Source organism: Emydura macquarii, unplaced genomic scaffold, assembly GCF_026122565.2.
Source record: "Emydura macquarii macquarii isolate MOO-44397 ecotype Brisbane River unplaced genomic scaffold, CSIRO-AGI_Emac_v2 contig_2422, whole genome shotgun sequence".
Taxonomy (NCBI): domain Eukaryota; kingdom Metazoa; phylum Chordata; order Testudines; family Chelidae; genus Emydura; species Emydura macquarii.
Genome location: NW_027132559.1, coordinates 30171782 through 30196101, shown reverse-complemented (window position 1 = coordinate 30196101; position 24320 = coordinate 30171782). Strand labels below are relative to the sequence as shown.

Here is a 24320-nt window from a genome sequence, read left to right as displayed (position 1 = left end):
CCAAGTTTGTTTCAGACAAACTAAGAACTTTGTTGTGGAATGACTGTTTGAATTTAGGTTTCTTAAAATATAAGTGTAGCGTTACAGCCATTGTGGGTGTACATCCCGCGGTGCAACCAGACTATTTTAAAATCATCTAGCAATTTCACTGAATGTCAGAAGATCTGTCATGTTAGTTATAAAGTATGTGATGGGTTGATTAAAAAACTCACAAAGCCATTAAATGAAGAGATAAAATGTAGAACGTGTGTTGTAGGGTTCTTTGCATTATAATTTCTGGGGGATCTGTGGAAGTTGCATGGCAGCTGAATCATACTTGATTTTTAAGTGCATCATGATGCTGTAGTACTGTTACTATGAGTATTTTTATATAAAGTTATATGCCAAGTGTCCTTTTTGAAACTGATGAAAACTTCATTCTTGATGCTGTAACTGACCATAAAATAATTGTGCTCAACTGCACAGCTGGAAGTGAGATAAAATGGGCAGAATAACAACATAGGACCACATGAAAGTGCTAGTGGAGAAGGAAAGGGGTTAGAGGTCAGGGAGAACACCCACGAGAACTAAGTAGAAGGAGATAATGTCAGACAGTTTCACTGTGATGGAGACAATTAGGTCAAACATATAGGATTGGCCATCCCCAGAATTATATTACCATTCACTGCAAGTGTTTCTACTGAATTATTTTTGAGTCACATTATATAGCTTTATATAATATAAATTGGATATGTTAGTTTTAGTTCAATAGAAAAGGTTTAACTGGGACATCTCAGTTAATTCTAGTTCATCCCAATTATGGTTATCCTGAGTTGTTACAGTTAATATGAAAAATTTTGGAAGGTGTATTACCTCATGTTTCAAGTCTCAAGCCAATTTCTAATTATTAGAGACCAGGATGAGACCTAATTTGGAGGGCAAGTTATACCATGTTTACCTACTTCAGAATGCTGACTCCTTCTGCAACATCTGATGCTGGCCATTGTCAGAGACAGGATACTGGCCTGGAGGGACCGTGGGTCTGATCCAGTATGGCAATTCCTATGTCCCTAATTAAGCAACCAATTTATTTAAACAAAGTTTACCTTAAAGGTTACAGCTCAGTTCATGCAATTGAAGCATGATAACAATTTATGTACCATTAAATACTGAATATAATAGATTAATTTGTCATGTTTCACCAATTTGCAATATCTAACCATTGAAATATAACAGATAAATGTGTTAGAGGTAATTTCCCAGTTGCCATTAGTGTGAAACAGTCAGAAAGTAAAAAAAAAAAATTGTGACCATTAACTGTCACTGATCAGTTAGACTAAAACTTGTCATCTCAGGAAAGCGACATTTCGGTTTCTTTTGCAAACCAAGTCTTTACTTGTATAGGAATTCTCAGAAAATTATATGGTGGTAGTAACTTTTATTTTCCAATTTCCATAAAATGGAGGCCATGCATCCAGAATCAGACACATCTGAAATGGAATATAGTTGCTTGAGGAGAAAAGAATGGACTGTAGAAGGGTTCAACTTGCTTTTCACTGGCCCTTCATTGTATGCAAATGAGGAATGTAAGAACTGCTCCCTGGTAGACTCAAAGTGGCACCTTATTCTGGAGAGGACAGAGAGGAAGTAGTGTTAAAGCTGTGTCCCCAGCTCCACAGTGCCTTGCAGAGCAGCATAACAGGTAGTTTGGAAGGTACCATGTCCTTGGTTCTCCACCCCCCTCAGCTAAAGCCCTTAGCTGAGGGGGTAAACCCAGTACACAGTAAATTAAGTAATATTGTTCCTGCAAGAACAAGTGACAGTGGTAGAGAAAGTGAGCCTTTTGCAACTCAGAAGGGACCTTCTTGGCCCCAGTGCTTGTGCATTGTATAACTTACTGGTTGATCCAATAACAAGGTATTGTCTGACTTACTCTGTTTCCCAGGGCTATTGCTAGATGCCCCCTTGGGTATGGAATGGCTCGGGGCTATCCACTCTCTCACAGATGTACCCCAGAATCTTTTGCATAGCTTTAAAGAGGTGCTCTGAGCAGGGTGCCACAGGAGCTAGTGGAAAGGGTTAACAGATTGAGGGGCAAGCAAGTGGTGGCATAGTTCTTCCTGTGGGAGAGAGAGGGGAGGCAGGAGTCTCCCAGTGGGTGTGGGGGAAGGATGCAGGAGGGATCAGGGATCTCCCTGTGGGGCTATGGGGGTGCAAGAGTCTCCCTGCTGGGTGCAAGGCAAATAGAAATATTCAGATTTATTTAAAAAAAAAAAAAGGAGCCCAGGGAGGCACTTTCCCATCATCGCCTCAGATATGGTTTATCATCACCAGTCCCTACAGCCTGCCCTGTTCCCTTTTTATCCAGGACCAATGGGATTACAAATATTGGGGCCATTCTTCCATTCTTTGCAAGGATCCCATTGACTTCACTGGAAGTCCTAGGTGTGCTGGGAATGCAGGATCAGGGTCATGTATTGTACTCCTGAGAATATTGATTATAACATGCTTTTTAAGGAATAGAAATGCAGATAACTGACAATTGAACTGACACCTCTCCATCATTCTCTACCCTATTTTACTCTAGTCTTCTGTGATGTCTGTATGCTTTGCCCGTTTTCACCCCAACCTGGTTGTTGGTGGAACATACTCTGGCCAAATTGTCCTGTGGGATAATCGCAGTCATAGGAGGACTCCAGTTCAGCGTACACCTCTTTCTGCTGCTGCTCACACGGTAAGGCTCAGTGTCATTGCCTTTGTTCTTTGAGAAGAAACATTCAACAGAGAAGTGCAGATCTCTTAGCCTTAGCAACGTCTACAATGTTGTATTTTTTGTTACACACAAGAAAATAAGAGAATGGATTTTTAAGGGAAAAAATGGATGGGGAAAAAGCCAGGTGAGAGCTTCCTGCACGTGCTCAAAGGGTGTTGTGCCAAAGGTGATGACCCATGGCTGGATGTGCCAGAAGTCTCCCCACACTGCATGTTCAAAGAAAGGTATCTCGCAATAATGATCCGGTGCTCAGAGTAGCGCAGGAACAACTTGCTCCTGCTCCCCACCTGGGGAATAAGTCTTGAAAAAGGGATAGGGATAAGGCAGGGCTCATCCCTGTACTGGTCCATGGAGTGGAGCCAGCACACTGTGGGAGCAATCTGCTTTCGTAATGAGGACGATGTTAATTGCATGCATACATACGCACACACACCATGCAGCATGTATGTGCTTCCTGGCAATCACTATGGAGTGGTGCGGGGCAGAGCAGTATATTAAATGCTTTGAACTGTATTAATTTATTTATTATATTAAGTATATTATTTAATGGTTTTAAGTATATTAAATGATTTAACCTCAAGGGGGGAGAGATTGTTACGGTGACAAAAGGAGGAACAACCAGGAATAATGGGATGAATTTTAGAAAAGGATATGTAGGCTGAACATCAGGAAAATTTCTTAACGATGAGATCTCTTAAATTGCAGAATAAACTTCCAATAGGCAATTATTTGAAATATAAAGAAACTGAACTGGACAAAGAAAGAAAATAATTCTGTGCTGCAGGGGGATAGATCAGATAATGTAGTCGATCTTTTCTACCTCTTGCTTCTATGCTTTTACCTTTGTAATTTGCTTTTCAAATTTCAGGCTTTAGTTTGCTGTGACAACATAATCCCAGGGGTTAAAAATCAACATCTAAATATGATTATACATCATTTAGTGCCAAAATGACACTAAATGTTAGAAAATGGCAGATGAGCAGCTATTGGGGATTGGAAGAGAGAAAAAAATATAGTTCTCCAAATTTCTGCCACCATCAGTTTTGGTCTGATTCTAATGTCCCAGTTATGCTATGGGTGACAAATCACCATTACTCTGAATTTCCCTAATATTTGTGTTCTTTTAGTCAAGAGTAAGGTGGGCTAACATTGTTCAAACTGCATGGAAGAAACTGCCCCTTGAAGTGATGATTTAGTAACATAAGAGACCCGAAAACTAGAGTCAGGAAACTGTAAATATAATTGAAAATGGAGTGATTGGGGCTCAAAACCTAGTGAAGAGGAAAGAATTACTGGGAAGGTTTTTTCTTTCCTTGTGCCCAATAAAATTTTTTGACAAAATTGTACCACTTGGGAATGATATTCTAATACTTGAACCATTTTCCCAGTAGCCGAGGTCAAAGTATAATGTTATGATTATGACAACTAGAAATAGATAACTTGGGTTAATTCATAGGTGTGCATTGTGTGACTATGTGTTCAGGTATAAATAACCATTTTAAAAACTTAGCTAACATGGGATCATGTTTTTAAGGAGTTTGGTCATGCTTCAGAATAAACATAAATTAAATGCTATTCCTACAATCCTGACACAGGCAAAATTTAATTTAAATTAAGCCCTGCTTTGCAAAATGCAGGCTCATACCCTTAGCTGTTAAACACAAAGTAATATATTGAATCTAGAAAATTGTTCTTTTGTACAGTATCCAACTAGGTATTGGTTTGAATATTTATTTTTATTTTAACAAATATTCAACATGAAAACAAGTATTTAGTTGTTGTTGCTCTCTTCAGTTACCTGAAAAAATACAGATCATGTTGTTAACATTGTTAAAAAATTCCTGTGAGTTTATTCCCACTGATAGGTGCCCAGGAAAGAGAGTCCCACCACAGATTACTCACTAATTTCCTTTCACACCCACCACACATCTGTATTTGGGACTACAGGAAATTTTAATTAAGACAAAAACCTCCTGCATGATGATTTCATTTCCAAAATAAATAAAAACAAGCTGGCATCTGCCCCGTGAAAGGAAGGAGCCCGTTTACATTTTTTGCTAAGCACAGTTGGTCGTCATTTTTGCTCATTTTCTTTACATCTTTTGAATTTTATTACTCATGAAAACTGAGAGCTGGCAGCACTGATTAGAGCCAGGCATTCTACAGGGAGGTGCTGCTGGGCTGCCAATATGTCCCCCTGATGGTTCTGGCCCTTGCTTGCCTTTTTGATCTAATCTTCCTCCCATCCTTGCAATTAAAGCCTTCAGGCTGCTTTTCCAATTTTTGTAGTTGGTTTTGTGAAGAGGACAAATGCCCATTACAATTTAGGCTGAGAGGACTAAATTTATCATGTAACAGTATGTGTTGATCAGTTTTTAGTCCTATGTTAATTGGTACACAGGGAAGGGTCAAGTGAAGGGCGCTTCCTAAAGGGGTTTCTTTAAAAATCTAGCCTTAGGGGCAGATTTTCTAAATCTGGGCTCTGTTTGTGAATAGTACTAATTTGCAAGGGCAATCACTTTTGTATACATGCCTTCAGCATCCTCTCCTCTGTGCATATAGATGATGAAATTTGCACACACAGGGTCTGATTCTATGCCACTGAAGTCAATGGAAGTTTTGCCCTTCACTTCAATGGGAGCAGAACTGGGGCTGTGCACCTTAAATGTGGTTTGCTTATGTAAATTCCATCATTTCTATGCACAAATGATTGTGTGCACAATATTGTGCACACAAGTGATTGCCTTCACAAAGTTGGATGAGCATAGATCGGAGCTGAGTTGAGGCTGCTAATGAATTTGGCCCATAATTAATTTTCTTTAAATAAATGTAGTGCTTGTGAAAAGTGAAAAGTTTCCATTTCTAGAGACCAAAGTCTTCTCTTTAACCACAAAAAAGCACAGAATAGGCAGTAGCAGTGCAAGCTTCCTCACACTGCCCTGCCTATGCATGTTATCCTTGATCTGGATGGATTACCTGTACTGGCCACAGGGTAGTTCCTTCTCAGTGCCCATTCGGACTCTGGCCATACATCTTTGAAAAATGCTGATAAGGGTGCTCAGTTGTGATGGTGGTAACAACATTTGCCCCCTAGAAAAAGTGAGCTTGGAGCAGCAACTCATTTCCCATAGACCATCAAACAGCTGTCAGATGATAACTTGGAGCCCAAGTTTCCAAAATATTATCAGATGCCTGAGAATAAAAGTACTGTGCTACACCATAAGATGTTAAATAGACATTTAGTGTTTCTGGACCAAATTTTGCTCTCAGTCCCAGTGGTGTAAATCTAGAATATCTCCATAAGCTAGTGGAGTCACTCCAGATTTCCTTTATATCTGAGAACATTAATTGACTCACGATTAAGAAGGCTGGTGGATTTGCTCATATTTTTCCATTGAAGTACATTTGAAAATATTTGGCATAGCAGCCAAACTGTGGCAAAGTCCAAGTTTTGTGCAGCTGTTTTTGCCAATAAAATCTACATTTTCATTCCATTTGGAAGATTTGCTTCTCTTTGCCAGTCATTTTCAGCATCAAAATCCATCAGCAGAGTCATACGTGTCCCTGTGGGTGAAATCTCATCCACATAACTCAACATTTTCACAGCATTACTCAGGTGTTTTATGATGGAGTAAAATGAAGCTTTGAACTTCCGCCACCATAATGTGCCTTTAATGTTCCAACAAAAAGCAAGTTACATTCCAATCTGGCAAGTAGGTGAGCACTGTATTATGCTGGAATTATGTGACTGTTTAATCCTTACTTAAATCAACATCTCTGCATTTGAAATTGAAATTTGGTTTTGAAACGTGAGAATGCACTCACTGATTGCTGGTGTTAATGTATTTTCAGCATCCCGTGTACTGTGTAAATGTAGTTGGAACACAGAACGCGCACAATCTCATTACAGTTTCTACAGATGGCAAAATGTGCTCCTGGAGCCTGGATATGCTCTCAACACCACAGGTGGGTTTGTTTTCACTTACACAAGAAGAAAGCATCCTGGTTAAAGCAGATACCTGCTTAATGGAACATGGTTCCTAAAAGCCAAACATAGTTCCTAAAAGCCAAAACTTCACATCCTATACAAACTAAAATCAATGGATGCACTTGAAAGAATACAGCTTGCTTCCAGCAGTCTTCTGTAAGAGCCAAAACCCATTTCCTTTACCACAAATCATGTAATTATTGTAATACGTTATTATGTAGGTCAGTTTCAAGTGAAAATGAAATAATCCATTTTAAAGCACAGTAATTATAGAAGTCACCTGTGGTACAAATTTTACTTACTCTGCAGCATTGTTTAAGAAATATGGACTAGATTGCAGTGCTGCAGAACACAACTGACCCAGTTATATGTCTCCAAGATATGGTATTGCACAAGTCAGAAAGCTTAGCTTGTTCCTGCATTCAGTAACCAACGGCACAAATGATGCAAATCAAAAGTTTTAGAAATATTTCCCCACCCAAGAATGTTTGTTGTTATTGTCTCCCCTCATCCCATCCCTCCCAATTTCTTTGTATTAGAAATGAAAGGAAATCCAGGAAAAATTTCCAAACCACTCATGATTAAAGTAATAAATATTAAACAAAGAAGCTGATGCTGAAAGAGACGTTTGGAGCGGCTTGTTTAAATGTTAGTTTCTGAAATAGTCTTTTTGTAGTTCAGTACATCCCTCTTTCTTCTATATACTAGGAAGAAGGATGTTTTATTATAGGGTTTCATTAAAATGTATGAGATAGATAACAAGATGGATGAGGTGATATCTTTTATTGGACCAACTTCTGTTGGTGAGAGAGACAAGCTTTCAAGCTTACACATAGTTTCCCTGACTTGAAGAAAAGCTAACTCAAAGCTTGTCTTTCTCACCAACAGGAGTTGGTCCAATAAAAGATATTACCTCACCCAATTTGTGTCTCTAATATCCTGGGACCAACATGTCCACAATAACACTGCAAACATGAGATAGATCACAGCATTGGTGTAATCTTGTTTCAAAATATCTAGTAGAAATTCCTTTGAATGGACCATTTATACTAGTTTTACCCCTGTGCAGAGTTATTTAGTTTTAATATTAGTTATTGATACAAAATGCATTTACATAGTAGAGTGCTACATTTGTGACACAAGGGCTTGTGAATATCCCACTTCTGTAACTAGTCCACTTAAATGGGATGTCCATGCATACAGCTGCTCCAGAATTGGGTTCCAACAACATGGTACATTCTACATTGAGTCAGAAATCCTATGTTTAACTTATTCTGCTGCTGAAAAGAAGAGTATGCGACTTGAAGTCAAGGTGCTAGCCTCAGCTCAGAGTTTCATGGCTTTCGCTGGTTTGTGTCACAGTCTTAAACCTTCTAAAAATATGGGGCCAGATTTTCAAAGAATCATTTTTGTGTCTGGACACAGGGTGACAAGTGTACATATGGGGACAGACCCTCAGCTGACGTCAATTGTCATAGCTACGTAAACACCGGATGAGGAGCTGCCCTATAAGGATTTGCACCTACACAAGAATATACATATTTGCCAAACAATGTTATGTCTATGAATTTGCTAGTTTTTGTTTTGGCTCTTTTAACAAATGCAAATATTTTTCATAGAAGGATATATACCAGCTAGTAAGGAATACTATAGAGCTGATTCTGTAGCCTTTACTTCCATCAAGCTTCAGTAAGACTTCTCCTGGAAGGAAAGACTACAGACTAAAAGACCAGTGACATAGGAATTTTGAAAAGGGAAAAAAAGGCTGGTTAAATAGCTATAAATGAAAGGTGCTAAATCAGTTATCTACATTGTGGATTCTTGGGTTACACAATGTAAGCTTAAAAATCAAGTGATTTTGAGTTATATATGTGCAAAAAAAAACAAAAAAAAACCCTAAACCTGCTTAAGCTATTACAAATAGAGTATCCACACTCATAGTATTCAAAAAATGGGCCCAGCTTCTTTGGTTTCAAGCCTGGCTAGGGAAAGTGAAAGAAAATATGCTCACAGGCTTGCAACTTGACAATAGAAACCAGAATGTTTATGGTCACTACAGCAACCCCCTGAAACATGCTGTTTAGAATGGTAATGGTGACATGACCCTCACTTTCTAAGTCTGTTCTACCAAGGGACAAATGGCATTGTTGATAAGTGTGCTGGGTGTAGCTGATATTACTTGTGTTTCTTGGTAAACAATTGATTTCAAGAATGTTTGTAAATAGAGGGGTATTGTGTGTTTTATTAGAGCCTGGGGCTGACAAGTGCAACCATTAAGGTATTATCTTTAGTTTCTGCACCATTACTTTTCAAATTCTCACCTGTCATCTCTGCCTGACTTACAAGATGTAGCACAGACTGATAGATTCCAGCCACTTTGGAACCTGTGATATGCAGCAATGTGAATGGCAGTATCAAGCATCATGATCTGTGACATTTTGGTGGTTTCTTGTAATACCCTCTGCAAAATAAACAGTAATTTAGCCAAATGATTTTTTCTGTGATACATTTAGAAAACAATTGGTGGGGGGAAAAAAACAACAACAAAACTCTGGCCTGTTTTGGTAGGAGAGCATGGAGCTGGTCTACAATAAATCCAAGCCAGTGGCGGTTACAGGAATGGCTTTCCCAACAGGAGACGTCAACAACTTTGTGGTTGGCAGTGAGGAGGGAACCGTCTACACAGCTTGTCGTCATGGAAGGTGATTTCCAATACTGCTTACTTACAGCATATCCTGTATCTGTCTACAGGAGGTGAGATGGGTGCTAGACTGTTGTGGAGAACGATCAACCTCTTCTGTTGGTCCATTATTATCAGTGCTGCTAGGGTTCTGTTGGTTTACACCATTACAGGTAGTTTAGTTTTAGATAATCAGATCTAAATTAGTCATGAGTACGGTGTAACGCACCCTCTCCTCCTCCCCCCTTATCCCAATGTCCATAACCCTTAGTTTCATCGTGGGTCTGCACTCTGGAGAGTCAGCCCACCTTGTTTGTTCACTTACATCTCCAGACTGTAGCTAATACCAGGTAGTGATATAGTCCATTAAAGGGCAAAATTCTGATCTTGCTCCTCTGAGCCTTGGGGTGGGGACAGGAGAGGGCAGAATGGCAGCAGCCCCAAGAAGGGTCTCAGAACTAATCTGCCTGCACAGCGCGAAATGGCTCCTAGGAAGTTGAGACAGAGCATTCAGCAACATTCCTCACCATTGCTGAAACAAGAGTGCTGTGAACATCTTCCACCTTGAGCCTTATATGTGCTGGGGGCCTGGCCACAACCCCAAGGCTAACTGCTCCCCCTCAGTCCAGAACTTCCTTGCATGACATCTTCAGCCTGACTTTTTCTAGCGGGTTACATTGGGGAGATGCTTCCTGAACCATCTTCTCAGAAGTGCATCTGCATAACACAGGACAAAATGTTGCCCAGAATGTATTGTTGTTGATTTGGGGTATGATCCTGCAACCTTTAAAATCCCGTTGACTTCTATGGGAGTTTTGCCTTGGTATGCAGCGCAGGATCAGGCCATCGACATTATTCATGGGAAAATGAGACTTTCTTAAGCACTGTGAAAAGACTGTCCATTAGAATGTTTTCTCACATTATTGGGAATCTACCCAATGCACTGATATTTCAAAGTATGAAATATGACTCCAAGTATTAGATCAGAGGAGAGTCTGGGTGCTATGAACACTCTAACAATGATCTCTTATTCTATACCTAATGTGGTGAAGGTGTAAATCCACTTCCATAATTTAAATGAGTTCCTTATTTTGCACCCTGTAAACTATTTCAGGATGCTGTTAGCAGCAAGAGGAATCTCCCCAGGGGCACTTCAAAGATCAGTTCCTCATGTTCATTAAAATGAGTCTCAGTCATCTTGTGTGCTTGTGTTAACTGCTAACACTTTCATTGTGCAGCAATCTTGAGAGCCTCTTGTAAAGAGCAAACTTTTCAGCGTTCAGTTGGGGTTTACATTTTATTCAACACTTTAAAATGTATCCACATGATGCAGCTTCATGTGCTGTTGTTTTCTATAATTTTAGTGTCCAAAAATGTTCCTTAATGTTGATGCAGTATTTAAGGAGTGGGCTCTCTAGTACATATTCATAATATTAAACAAATAGTCACACATTTTTAAAAAGGATTAATATAGCTCTTTTTTTTTTGCTGATAGTATAGCAATACTCTGTGTTTCTATCTAGGGGTTATTGTGATGGAGTGACTGATGGTTTGAATTAATCTTTGGCTGCTTGGATAAGTGAAAGCTGTCCAAGGTCATTTCTAATTTAGCACTTCTAATCTTTCTGATGTGCCTGTTTTGTCGCCCCCAGAGGAGGAAAGTGTCGGCTGCTCTTGCTATTCCCTTCTATCGTCTCCCCTATGTGAAGATTGCACACTGCTTCTTTCCCACTCTTGCCTGTGTTCTATTCATTTTTCCATCTTTATAGCTGTTCTGTTCTTTCCTCATGTGATTTGCATAATTCACATAATTGAAATGGAGCTTGATAAGTTTATTAATGAAATTAGATAACGGAGTTGCCTGCAAGAGCAGGGTACTGGACTTGATAACTCAAGAGATCCCCTTCCAGTCCTGTGTTCCTCTGAAATGGAAATCTTTTCTTTCAAACCTATAACTAGCCCATAGGACTTGGCGACAAGTCCTGTTCCTCTGAATTCAATGGAGTTAAGTGAGGAGGATTTGCTTCTTGGTTAACTGGCCGGCTGCCGTGAAAAAGTTATTTCAGATATTTAGAAAGAAAGGAAGTTGCTAATGATGTGTCATTGTTATTTATGCATTTTAAATTTTAATGGCTAATTCCCATGATAATGGCTCACTCTGGTTTATATGGCTCTGTGAGTCTTCCTTTATTATTATTTATAGATGTTATCCTAAAGCACAGTATAGTTGATACTGTATATAAGTGCCATGTATGAATGTATTCTGCAAAGTAAGAAAGTCTCAGTATTTGGGGTTCTGGCCACCCCCGTGCATTAATTGTGCCCACAGCATTAGACAGAGTCCTAAGTGAAAGATGCTGAGTTTTCCAGATTGTACGGTACTGTACTAGGGAAACAGTGAGTCAGGAACTTGAAAGTAAAGAAAAAAGCCTAATATTCAAAAATCCCTGAAAGTGAGTGTGTGTATCTTCTTTCTGCAGTAAAGCAGGAATTGGTGAAATCTTTGAAGGCCACCAAGGACCTGTTACAGGAATCAATTGCCACATGGCAGTGGGCCCAATTGACTTTTCCCATCTCTTTGTTACATCATCATTCGACTGGACAGTCAAGTTGTGGACTACAAAGGTGAGAGATCTGGGAGGGGACTGGGGCGGCTTGTTTAGTGTATATATAGAGATAACGTTTATATGCAAATATTGCACATTTTTGCTGCTTATAATCAAGGCCTGATCTATTAAAACGGAAGGTTGCTTCAGCTATTATTAATTAATCATTATTTTCCTCTCGGATATTTTCCTTTTCCTTGTTGCTCAAGTTAACTGTCCAAACATTGCAAATGAAGCACAGTATGAATTTAGGGAGCTGTTACATGAGAATATCAGTCAGAAACACTTTGAAGCTTAAGCTTTAAATGACTTTATTTATGAGGAATCTGTCTTATGTGAAGGGATAATTAGGTAAGATAATGCATGAGGACATTATGGCTAAAACTCATCCCTAGAGTATCCCCCTCAGCTAAATTCAACCCAAGGTTTACATCATCCTCTGCAGGCAGCTTTTCCTGGCCTACACCTCTGCACCGTCCCGACAGAAGAAAGTCCACTTGGGGAGATGTTGTGATAGCAAAAAGCCATTCTAACTTCCCTTTTATGGAGGACTCATAAGGGCCAGCACAGTTCAAAAAGTGGTGGCATCATCTAAGAAGATGATTAACCCATCTCCTCCACAGCCTCTGCCAATGGGATGTAGAGCCACCACATCCCCTAGCAGAATAGAGGGAGACTGTCTTCAACAATACCATCTACCTTCCCTTGAACAAATCCTCTTGGGGGTAAGGAGCATCCAACTTGGTGCGGAGAAATAAACGGCCAAGTTCCAGGTTCAGTGAATCTGGTTCAGTGGAGTTGCACCTGTAATAAACTGTGCTGCGTATAATTAATGCAATATGCCATAGATCTAAAAGTACTTGCTTGAAAAGATATAAATTAGTGTTAGTCACCAAAGCAGCTTTAGTGAAATCACTGGTGATGGAGTAGATTACTTGAATAATACTTTCTATTTCTAACTAATATGATTCTCTGAGAGAAGTTAGGTTGACATTTTCTGGCACTTACTAAAGAATTGCACATCTGCAAACTGAATCAGAATGTATTACTAAAATTTTTTACTTTGATTACAGTTTGTGTTGTTTTGTATTAAAGTTCACAAAGTGACCACTCCAGTACTCGATATGCACCAAATTTTCAAGATTAATAATATGCAAACAGTGCACCAAGGTGTTGTCACAGAAGGAGAGTTTTTTCCTTCTGACTAGAGGAAGCACTGAGGAGATTTAATGTAGTTGTTATCAGCTGTAAAATCTGTACACACTATACATGTACATGTCTGGGGATGTATTGTGTACAGACCTCACACAGAGAGAATATTTTACACAACAAAAATCACCATACAGTTTGGTGAAATTAAACAGATGCAAACCTCATCTTCAGTAGTGTTGTCTTAGTGTAGGATAACCAAAGTGAGGGAAAAAAACGTGAAATTGATTAAATAGACCAGTCTACTTCCATTGTGGGAGCTGAATGAAAAACAAAATCTAAGAAAGTATAAGTGGGAAAAGGTAAATTAGGTTAATATTCTTGCTGATGAAATCATCTAAATTGTGTTGTTATCATTCACTCGTCAGGGATTTGTTTGTGAAATGTCTGATTTTTATCTTGGGAATGTCTTGAAGAATCGCTGATTTTGTTTGGCTCACATCTTGAGCTGCACCCAACAAGGTTCCAGTGTTTGAAACTGACCCCAGTCAGGAAGCATCTCAGCATGTCTTCCTCAAAGGTATCATTGGTGGGAGGTGATGGTACAGATGCACAGCAAATGTAACTACAAACTGGCTAGAGGCAGGTCATGTGAAAGCATTGTGCTCTAAATAGAAATGGTGCTACCTCGATACTTGGCAGTACATTTAAATCCTCCTTATGCAAAGGCTTAATGATATGTTTGTTAAAATTTATAATCTCAGGCCCTGACCCAATGCCCATTGTAGACAATAGAAGTATTATCAAGGACAACAGTGATCATAGCTGCCATGTTTTGCAGTGCTCCATGTCTGACATCTTATGGAAATTAATAACTTAATTTGTGTGATTGTAACTAATTTGCATATAACCCTAAACTTCATCTTATAGTCAACAGACCCTGTTCCAACCAGATATGGGATATGGAGCTGCTCAAAACTTGGCATCTGTAAAGAGCATTCTGATATGTGGCTGGAGGATGGGTGGGTGCCAGAGGGTGTCGGGAAGTAGCTAGATGATGGACAGAAGCTGTTTGAGGGGGTAGCTGGGTAGAAGTATCTGGTGGCTGGGTGAAAGGTTGGTGGGAGTGCTGTTTGGATGGAGGCAACTGGGAGCTTGGTGGAAAGATGGACAATGGGTTTCTGTGGGTAGCTGGATGGGGATGACTTGTGGCTGCTGGGAATCTGATGTCTGATGTTTACAGGTACCTGGGTAGAGAGAATGGAAGATCACTGGGAGCTGGATAGGGGATAGGTGGTGAATGGTGCCCGGGTGGCAGAGTGGGGGTGACTGATGGTTGGGATAGAGGTGTCTGGTGCCTATGGTCTCTGGATAGAGGTGACAGGGGATCACTGGGAGCTGGATGGGGGGATAGGTGGAGAATGGTGTCTGAGGATGTCTTCAGTGACTAGGGGCTGGGGGAGTCTGGAACCCATGTTGAACCCTCACCTTCTGCCCCACCCACCTCTGCTTGCTTTTGCTCCTATCTCCTCTTCCCCGCTGCCCCTTCCCCACTTAGATCCAATCAGGAAAGTAGCAAGAGGGGAGGCACAAAGACCACCCAGAGGCCTGCTCAGCAGTTGTCACAGTTGCCCCTAGGGGCTGATAGCAGCAATTGCAGACCATTCCTGAAGCTCAGCTCAAAGTGTGACACCTACCTGGGCTACAGTAATGTGTCGGCTACCAAATACATGATCATCATGTGAGATGCATGATATTTGGAAGCCCTGTCGGCTGAATTTCTCCATAAGGGCCTGATCCATCTGTGGCTTTAATGAGATTACACCAGGGATGAATAAGGCCTTTTATTTTAGGTAGCTGTCTTGTATGACACTTTACAAATAAAACTACAGTATTCTAGAATAGTGGTCTAAAACTCCACTAGCACTATTGTAGAGTATTTTGGACACAGAAAATAACAGTAGTCCACAGTCCATCATCCCCTACAAAAATCCAGTGCCAAAATGTTTGGATCAAATTCTGCTGAATATAATAATTTAACAAAGAACTACACTTCTTATCTGTATCAGGGACCTTATGGTGGAGAAGAGCACTCCCATAGAAGACAGCTAGTTTTTTATAGCAGATACCTTTCAAAACTTCAGTCTGCTCAGGAATCCAGCCAGGCTAAGACACTAGACCTGTGCAGAAATGCTAATCTATACTTCCTTTTCCTTCTCATTTGACTACTGCAATATTTTGTTTGCATATCATCTGGTTAACTCTCTTGTTTGCAGTTAGTACAGTATGCTGCAGCTTGGGTTTAAGGCTTTTTATCACACAGTTCCCACTAAGGGCCTGATCTAAAACACAATGAAAAGTCATTGGAAAGACACCTAATGACTTTAGTGGGCTTTGGTTCAGGCCTTCAGAGAGTTTGATTGTCTACCCATAAAGCAATGGGTTAATTTTAATTTATTAACTACAGGTGGTGCTTGATGAGGGTTTACTCAAAGTTGTCTTTTGCTCATTTGTCAAATCACTCTCTTTTTCAGCATCCAAAGGCCTTAGAGTTTGTTCACATATACAGTTGCCATCTTCTTAATCCCATGCATATTATCTTATTTGATCCTGAAATTCAATTTCTTTATTTTTACAGCTTCAGAGTCACTGTCCAATTACAAAACGAAACTATATGTTTCTATTGTCTATTGATGTTATATAGCACACTGGCGTGTTATGTGAAAGGCAGTTGGGAAGTGTGAATTTGACTGATAGATTGAAGTCATTGTCTCCCTTAAAAAAAAATCTGTCTTGACATTTTATAATCTGCTCTAGCAGTGAACACACTCTTCTGTCCACTGAAAAGCACAGCTCAAACAAATAACCGAGAATGACATCCTCAACTTGCTGAGAAATGAGCACTTTGTGGATATTAGTGATAAAATGTTCAAGTAATCAATCATACATCAGATTATTCAGTAATTACATCACCTTTTTAATGCTTCTGTTAGAGCCCAGAGAAATACCGCAGTGTGAATAAATGTCTTTTGTTATGGTAGTGACAGAACCAGAACAAGTGGGGAAATAAAAGTAACATACAGTCCTGGTTCTTTGACATCAATGGCACCATATGAGTCCCAGTGAAATCAATGGAAGGTTTGCCACTGGCACATGAGAGCATGCCATGTCCAGTAAGCAGCACTGGGATCCAGAACAATCAAAAGGGAAGTCCCAGTAGGAAGAGCTGTGTTGAGCCTTGCCCTTAATTAGATATTGTCTGTACAGTGCCTTGAAGCTGTAAAGTGCTCTGGAAAGACTAAGTGTTGTTAGTTAATTAATTAATTAATGCTAATGTTGATTAGATAATTAATAAATGCTGTGTTGTTAAATAATGCAATATAAGTATCATTAGTATTATTACTGTAATTGCTGTGCATCGTGGGAATTCCTGGGGGCTATGACATGAGAAGAAAGCAGGACTGGATTTCTGGGGGCTTATCAGAACAGCCCACATGATTCTGACATAAGGAGATTTTAGACGCAGACTGGAGGAAGTTTTCTTTGCTTGCTGCTGGAGGAAGGTTGTACAGGTTGGAAGGAGAGCTGGATTTTGTCTGCCCTTTCCAGTCTCATCCATCTCTCCCATTCCTTACCCTTCAATTCTGCTAGAAGCAGGGGGAGCTGCTTATTGTTGGTACACTGTTTTTCGATTGTGCCTCTAACTCATGACCAGAAGGGGTAGTTGAGTAGAAGAGAGATTGTATGTGTTAGAGCCTTATGTTTAATCAGAATGGCAAATGCTGATAATTAGACTGAGAGAAAGAGGGGAGTTGACTGGCACCCCCACACAGCTGGCAGGGAATGATGAAGCTGGCTGACATTTGTACGTCTAGTAATTTACTCCTCCCTTTTGTTTTCCCATTCAGTTTTGTCTCCCTTCTTTTGTACCATTTGCAGCCTCTTCTTTCCAGTTCCCTTTTGTGCCTTGTATTCCCTGTTCCTTCTAATTTCCTTTGCATACCTGTTATCCCATTGTTCTCCTGTGCTACTCCAGTCCACAGTCTAGTGCGCTGTGCTATTATGCTTAATTTTAAACAGTGGAACAGGCTTATAAATTTTATTTTGAGGTCTACATGCAAAAAAGGCACAATGGACTGTGGGTCACATGCACAGCAAGGCCTGGGAAGTCACTGGAATACAGTGCAAGTTGGTGGGAGATTAGGGGAGACACATGACAGTTGAGAAGGAAAGTTGCTGAGGTGGGATATTTTTGCTTCATGAAGGAGTTTTGGTAGCTAGATGTTGGTGTAATTTACACTTTGTAAGTAGCTGTCCAGGGGAATAGCAAAGCAACCAACAGGGGATTTGCTTTCTTACAACTTCCTACACCCTCCTTTTGGTAGCTTTTCCTGATATGACCTCCTTCTTCCGCATCTTGGTGCAAATGACACACAACCTATACTTTCACACTATCTTACCAGCATGTAACTTGAATCAACACTTACATCAGTTTTGAATTTAGCATGGAGACTGAACCCATGCTGAGAGGTGGTCCCCTTCAGGAAGCATATCAATAGGATAATGTGAAAAAGTTTGCATTGCCACTGCTGCCTGTGTCCTGAGAATTAATCTCAATAGTAATAAAAAAAGAGATGACAATACAACTAGCACAGTAGAACAAACATACTCTGATGAAAATTTCTGTAGCAGAGTGAATCAGCAATTGGATTATTATGTGAGTTAGTCAGTAAGAAAACAATTTATTTATAAAATGATCATTTTTTAAAATGTACTAATACACTGGTTTTTAAAATGTCACTTTTTCCTTTTTTAGATTATCAAGCGATTGATGGACAAGGATCTAGAAATCTGATTAGCTGACATTGATCTGATCTAGTATAATGCCAATTAAACTAATTGAAGTCATTGTCAGCTCCTTAGATTTCTGATAGACTAAATCACATTTACTGATACAAGTAAAGAAAAAAGTAAATAGCATTTGTGATGAAAGTACAATAAACTTAACAAAACCTTTGGAACAATTTATCCAGGGTGGTGGTGGTTTCCGCATTACTGAAACATTTTAAATCAAGATAGTTTTTCTAAAAGATACACTGTAGTTCAAACAGGAGTTAATTCAGGAAGTCCTATGGCTTGCGTTATGCAGAAGATCAGATGATCACAATGGTCACTTCTGGCCTTATAATCTATTAAAACAATTGTATTTTACATTCTGTTAAGCACAAAGGCTACATTTGTCAGGAAAAACAGAATATAGGTTGGTTATAATGGTACAGTCTGTAGAACTTTCTCCGCTGCATCAATTTGTCCTTTTTTATTTTAATTTCTAATAATTTCCTAGACCATAAATTGTTTGAAACTAGATATTCTGATGGGCAACTCAGCTTCTGCTTTAATAATTATCATCTCACTTTCCTGCATATGCCTTCTCACAAAAGCTATTGCTTTCATGCTTTTTTCATTGCTTTCTGGGAGCTAGTGGAACTTGCACAGCAGGTAAGCACACCAGTCTTTCAGCTTTGGAAACTCTGGTTCAGGCCTTTGTGGCATTAGGTAATAATATTGAAAATGAGTTGGGAGGGCTCCTCCAATCCTTAGAGGACCTTTGTCCATATCACAAAACCACAACAGTTTGTAATTTCTGTTCAAGAGGTGCCCTGAACAGACCTTTAATTTAAAACAGGAAACACAGTTAACTCAGCAGGGGCCCTCGAGGTCCAGACAAAGTTGTGTGAGAAACTAGTCTGATTACCTACACTATTACTGGCACTAATTCATATCCTTAGGGACCAATCCTGAAATACTTACTCATGCATATAGACCCATTAGGATCAATAAACATCATCCTCAGCCCCAATAGGCTGTTTTGCAAAACTCAGGTATTGCAAAGATTCTTTGAAAATGGCCTAGGTGGCCTGCTGATGATTCGTCTTTCAAAGGGAAATCCCTGGGATGTGAAAAGCTAGTATAGTGGGCTCTCTACTGCCTCCATTTCATAGCCCTCCACATAAGGAGTTGTGTTGGGGAAGGACATGTGGCTGGAATACATTGCGCTTCAGCAAGCCATGACTACTAATATAGCTCTTGAGGGTGATTAAGGGCAGCTGTAGGTAAAGCCCAGGGGTTGCTCAAATTTGTGCCTGGAACCATTTTGGCCCCTGACAGTTCTGTGGACTGGGGTAATGCAGAGGTGGCATAAAGACACCTTTGCCTCCCATCCTTAGGCCTGCATTGAGTGCTCCTGGGCCAGACATGAAGACTGGAGCCAATGGAACTATTTGGATGAGTGAAGATTGCATAATCAGGTCCATAGTTCTCCCTCTGAATGGGCTCCTTGACCATCCTCCAATCTCTCACAGATTACAGTGGAGTTGTGTCTATTTAGCCCAGTGGCAAATCTGACCTTATTTTTTCACTGACAGACAGCTACATCACATCTCCTAGACTGCCAACTGAGATCCAGTAGAACTAAGAATTCTTCCTTAATCTGCCCCAGGAAGACAATAGTATATTTCCATTTAAAATTTCATCTCTTTAACAGAAGTAATTAAAACTACTAATTGCTGCATATGCTCATTGAAGCAGATTATAGATTAAAACGAAGGGTGATAATGTTATCATGCTAGATTTCAAGGAAATGTTCTGTTTGCTGTGTGAGTTCAGGATTTTGAGTTTGTCCAAGACCAGAGCAATGAATGATTTTGCTTCAGAGCTCACTTTTTGTCAAAAAGCCAAACTGACTTGGGGCAGAGGGTGGAGCTGCCTGTTCAGACAGGATTTTTAGTTTTTGCCCTTTACTTCTGGAGCCAGAGGTCTGGCTCTCATCCAGCCATACGAAAAGAAGATTATGGTATTTTCTAGGTAATTTTAAGGAGCAAAACCAGAGTGAAGTCAGGTGGTTTCAAGTCAGCCCTGAATTTTTCACATGAAGTGTTTCTCATGATTTTGGTTTTTGGTGTAACTGTATTTCAAATAGTGACAAGAAAATATGCTTCAACGGCAGACATATTCCAAGCCCAGTTTCTTCTTGCTTACGAAACATCTTGTGAATAAATCTGCATGTCAGAAAATAAAATAAGAATATTCCGAGCGGTGGAGCCAGTGTGACAAACTGGAAGAGCCAAATTCTGCCTGAGAATGCACTTGTGTAAATTCTGTTGTAATCAGTGAAAGTTTTATGTACGTATTGACAGCAGAACTCAGCCTTAGGGATTCATCGACCTACACAAAACTAAGTCCCGATCCCATTGAAGTCAACAGCAAAACTCCCATTGACTACAGTGATGTAGAATCAGGCTGTAAACCTGCAACTATGAAGTATTTCAGAATAATTAAGACTATGTAAAAAAATGTAAAGTAGCTAATCAAAACGTTTTCCCCCGCCATCTAGTAACTTGTTAAATACAGCAATTCCCTCTGTGCTATTAGAAAGACTTTGTTATCAGAAGGAAGGGAAATGTGTTCAATATCCTACAAGATGGGGTTCCCGTCAGTAATAATTAGGCCCAGAGTCTGTGGCTGCTGACCCATGAAAACTCTGCAGGCCTCCTGGTCTTACCAGCCACAAAGACTAATCTTCATGGCTCAGTATAAACCACTGTTAGGCCACATTAGAGATTCGTCAATATTCTCCACCCTCCAGAGTGCAGTTCCTTGCAAGTGGAATGTTGAGAATGGAACAACAGGGCTGCTGAGAAGGCAGAATAATTCCATGAGCCCGTGTGTGATACTGGACTGGCCGACCTGTGATGAAATTATATTTTCTATTTAAAAAAAAGAAACAACTGAGCTTTGAGCGGCCTGATAGTGAATGATCCTTTCTCTTTCCCGGGAGAACCATGGTGTTGTAATAATTGTGGTCATGATGATCCCTTGTAACTTCATCTGTGCTATCCTGCACCCCCTGCCTATAAGCCAGGTCATTTCCCCATTCAGTCATTACTGCCTGTGGCTCACCGTGCAGAGCAGGAAGAGGAGCAACGTGGCATGGTGCTGCAGAATGCTTCAGGCAAGGGTTGCAGCAGTGGAGGAGCATAACCATCACCATGGAAGGCGAGGGGCTTACCTGGAGGCCTAGTAGTTTATTTGTAAGGAAAGGGAGGAAGAGAGGAGGTAGAGAAAAGAGGGACAGAATGGTGGGAGTAGGAAGCCCAAGACACTCTATATTTCTAAGTAAGATGGGGGAGTGAGCCACCTAATCAAACAGCAACAGCAAAATATTTCCCCAACTAAGATATTCTTCCGCAAGGCTTTATTCTTTGGCTTTGGATTGCACAGGTTATAGGGCTTTATGTAAAAAGTCAACTCAGGCTATAATCCTTTAGCAATTTAGGGCCTGATTCCATGAAAGATTTCCATTGACTTCAGTGGCCATTGGCTCAAGACCTAGTTGAAAAGCTCTCATTCCTCTCCCATCTAGCTGCCAGTGAAGTTCTTTTTACATAGTCCTCTGGCTTTTCTCTGAGTACCTCATTGGACCCCAGTCTCCAGTCCTGCATCACTACTCCACCCTCTACCTCGGTGGATAATCTAAGCAGGAAGTTACCTCCCTAACAGTTGATATGAGAGTAAGATGCAGGGTTAGATGCTCTTAAGTGTCTAGATATTCTGAACAGAATTTGGTGACTCTTCCTAATGTCCACCAGGTAAAGCCAACTCTGATCAATAGTTGCCAGTATGTCCCAGAGCCTTTCTCTGAAAGAAAAAAAAAAAACATTTCTACAGACAGGATTATGAACTGAGTAAATTGTAAGTCAGCCTGTGATGCAGTTAAGCCATGATCATGGGACTTCCACAGTGCAGAGAAAAACAGGTATTGTCTGTGGAGCTAAGTGCTGATTTCTGTAGTAACAAGATAAGGATAATACATTTTGAGCTTTTTAAATAATAAGATTCACATTTATCATTTGATATAATATTGTAAAGAATCATTTACATACTGGTAAAAGCTGCAAGAAAAATTGCTTCAGAAAAGTAACAGTTCTTTAAAAGAAATCAGTGGCTAAAATGCATAGTGTAATAGCATATGGAAAAGTGCTTTAAAAATAAAAATTTGAAACCCCCCCATTAAAGTTTAGCTGATGAATTTCAGGGGTTTGAGGAAACATGGGACCAGTGCAATTAGCCAGTTAGAAACAATTTGCCAATACAGCAAAGGTACATTTATGCACTGTAACCCACAGCCTTTTAGTGTGTGCATGAACCAAAAGAAATTTAAAAATACACAAACATGTTGCCTTCATTCTGCTATATTTCCTCAGGGCCTGATCCTGCTTTCATTGAAGTCAATGAAAAGACTTCAGTGAAGCAGGACTGGGCCCTATGAGAATGTCTTGAATAAAAGTTGGATCAGGCCCAGGAAAACTAGAAAGTGGGCTGATGTGTTCAGACTCATTATCCCCAGGATGGAGAGCTCCCATACAGCCACTCCACAATGGCTATCCATCACAGTTCGCTATACAGTGGGTTGGAAAAGTGACTCTGCAGAGGCTGACCCAGGGCACACCAAGACCTTTCCAACCCCGCTTCTCCTTGAGCCTGTTCTGCTGCATTCAAGGTCTTCTTCAACTCTTGTTTGGGCTGGAACAGAGGTTCCCAAACTTTTCCGATTGAGTACCCCCTTTCAGATCAACCAGCTGCCCGCGTACCCCTATCCTTCCATCACTGATACTTTGTGTTCTTCTTAACACTGCCTGTCTTTAGCCATCTGTCCATGTTTCACTGTTACGTATAGATATAGTTATAATGCAACATATACAACCGAACCTCTCCTCCCCCGACTAAGTTCAGAGCTCAGTTAGGCTGGTCAGTTGCTGAGAAACTGAACCCGCACTGTACAGTGATTGGAGATGAGGTCTCTGTATGTCAGCGTCTCTGTGTATCTCTGTTCTTATTGGTACATCTTGAAGTAAATTAACTACCGTATTTTTAATAACAAATTCCCACAGTGTTTTAAAGCATTGTCTGTGTAGCCTATTATGAAAATGCAATAAATAAAATACTTAATAAAATCCATCATTACACAATTTCTCCCCAGAGATGTCTCGCGTTCTCCCAGGGGTACACATACCACAGTTTGAGAACCCCTGGGCTACAGGATTTGTGCTTGGTAAGAAAACATCCCGTCCTGTCAACAATTCTGCTTACCTTTAAAAATCAGCTAGTAACTGGCCCACGTTTATTTCAGATACATTTAAAAATTATTCCTTATCTAACATGCAGTGGTTTCTATAAGGGGTGTCATGCTCTGTTGTTTTATTGAGATATCATTTGAAGGGTCCCCTCCCATCAAGAGGTATAGGGGAAAGTCAAAATACCAAAGTTAACATTGTCAGTATTGCAGCACAGTTTAAACGTGTCCTGTCTAAGCAAAGCACTCAAAATGATTAAGGAGATGAACAAAATCAGCAGTTACCTGCAAGTAACAATTACAGGCTAACTCCTTACATCCTCAAAGCTCTGCTGGCTGCCTTCTGGACGCTCCCCAGAGTAAGGTGATGTCTGACTTACCAAATTATTTTATTCCTTCCCCCCTCTTTCTCTCTGTCCCTCAGTATTAGGTTTTAAGATTAGCTCTCATTAAAAAAACCTCCAGTACCAATTGTCAAGCTCTTTTCCTTTGCTTCCTTTTTGTAAGCTCACCCATGACGCTTTGACTTTGAAGGAAACCACAAAAATGTAATCATCATGTTATCTCCAGACTTAGTCTGCTCTCATACACCCTCTCACTCAGCCCCTCTGCTCCCCCACACCTATAATAGTTCCCACATGTTTATGCAAAAGTATTCTATATTTTTTTGAATTATTGACTTAAAAATCAATTAAGGGAGCCAACACTTTTCGCATCTCTGCAACAACAGTGATTTTTAATCTCTCTCTGAAACCATGAATTTCAAGCACTTTTCCCCAATACATCAAAAAATGAAGGCTGTTCACCTGTCCAAAAATACCATTTTAAAGATTTAAAGTGGTCTAATCAGCAATCAGCTTGTTTGGAGTTTGTTTAAGTCATACAGAGTAGTTTAAAATGTCATCATCCTGGAAGTTATAAGGGAAACAGAATGTTTGGGGCTCCTATTTAGGGTTTGACTCTTGTGAGAGGCTTCTTCTTCTTGCGTGTGGTGTAGAGTTCCATTCGAGCAT

General features: G+C 40.1%; 1 protein-coding gene across 5 annotated transcripts in view; it reads left to right on the top strand.

The window, feature by feature from the left end:
* The window catches only part of DYNC1I1 (dynein cytoplasmic 1 intermediate chain 1), a 242226-nt gene that overhangs the window by 178926 nt on the left and 38980 nt on the right, over positions 1 to 24320 (top strand). For all 5 annotated transcript variants that reach the window (XM_067562161.1, XM_067562160.1, XM_067562159.1 and 2 more), the window contains 4 exons: positions 2567 to 2713; positions 6605 to 6718; positions 9309 to 9442; positions 11901 to 12045. In XM_067562161.1, coding sequence (XP_067418262.1) covers positions 2567 to 2713; positions 6605 to 6718; positions 9309 to 9442; positions 11901 to 12045 — 540 coding nt within the window. The remainder of the gene's footprint in view (positions 1 to 2566; positions 2714 to 6604; positions 6719 to 9308; positions 9443 to 11900; positions 12046 to 24320) is intronic.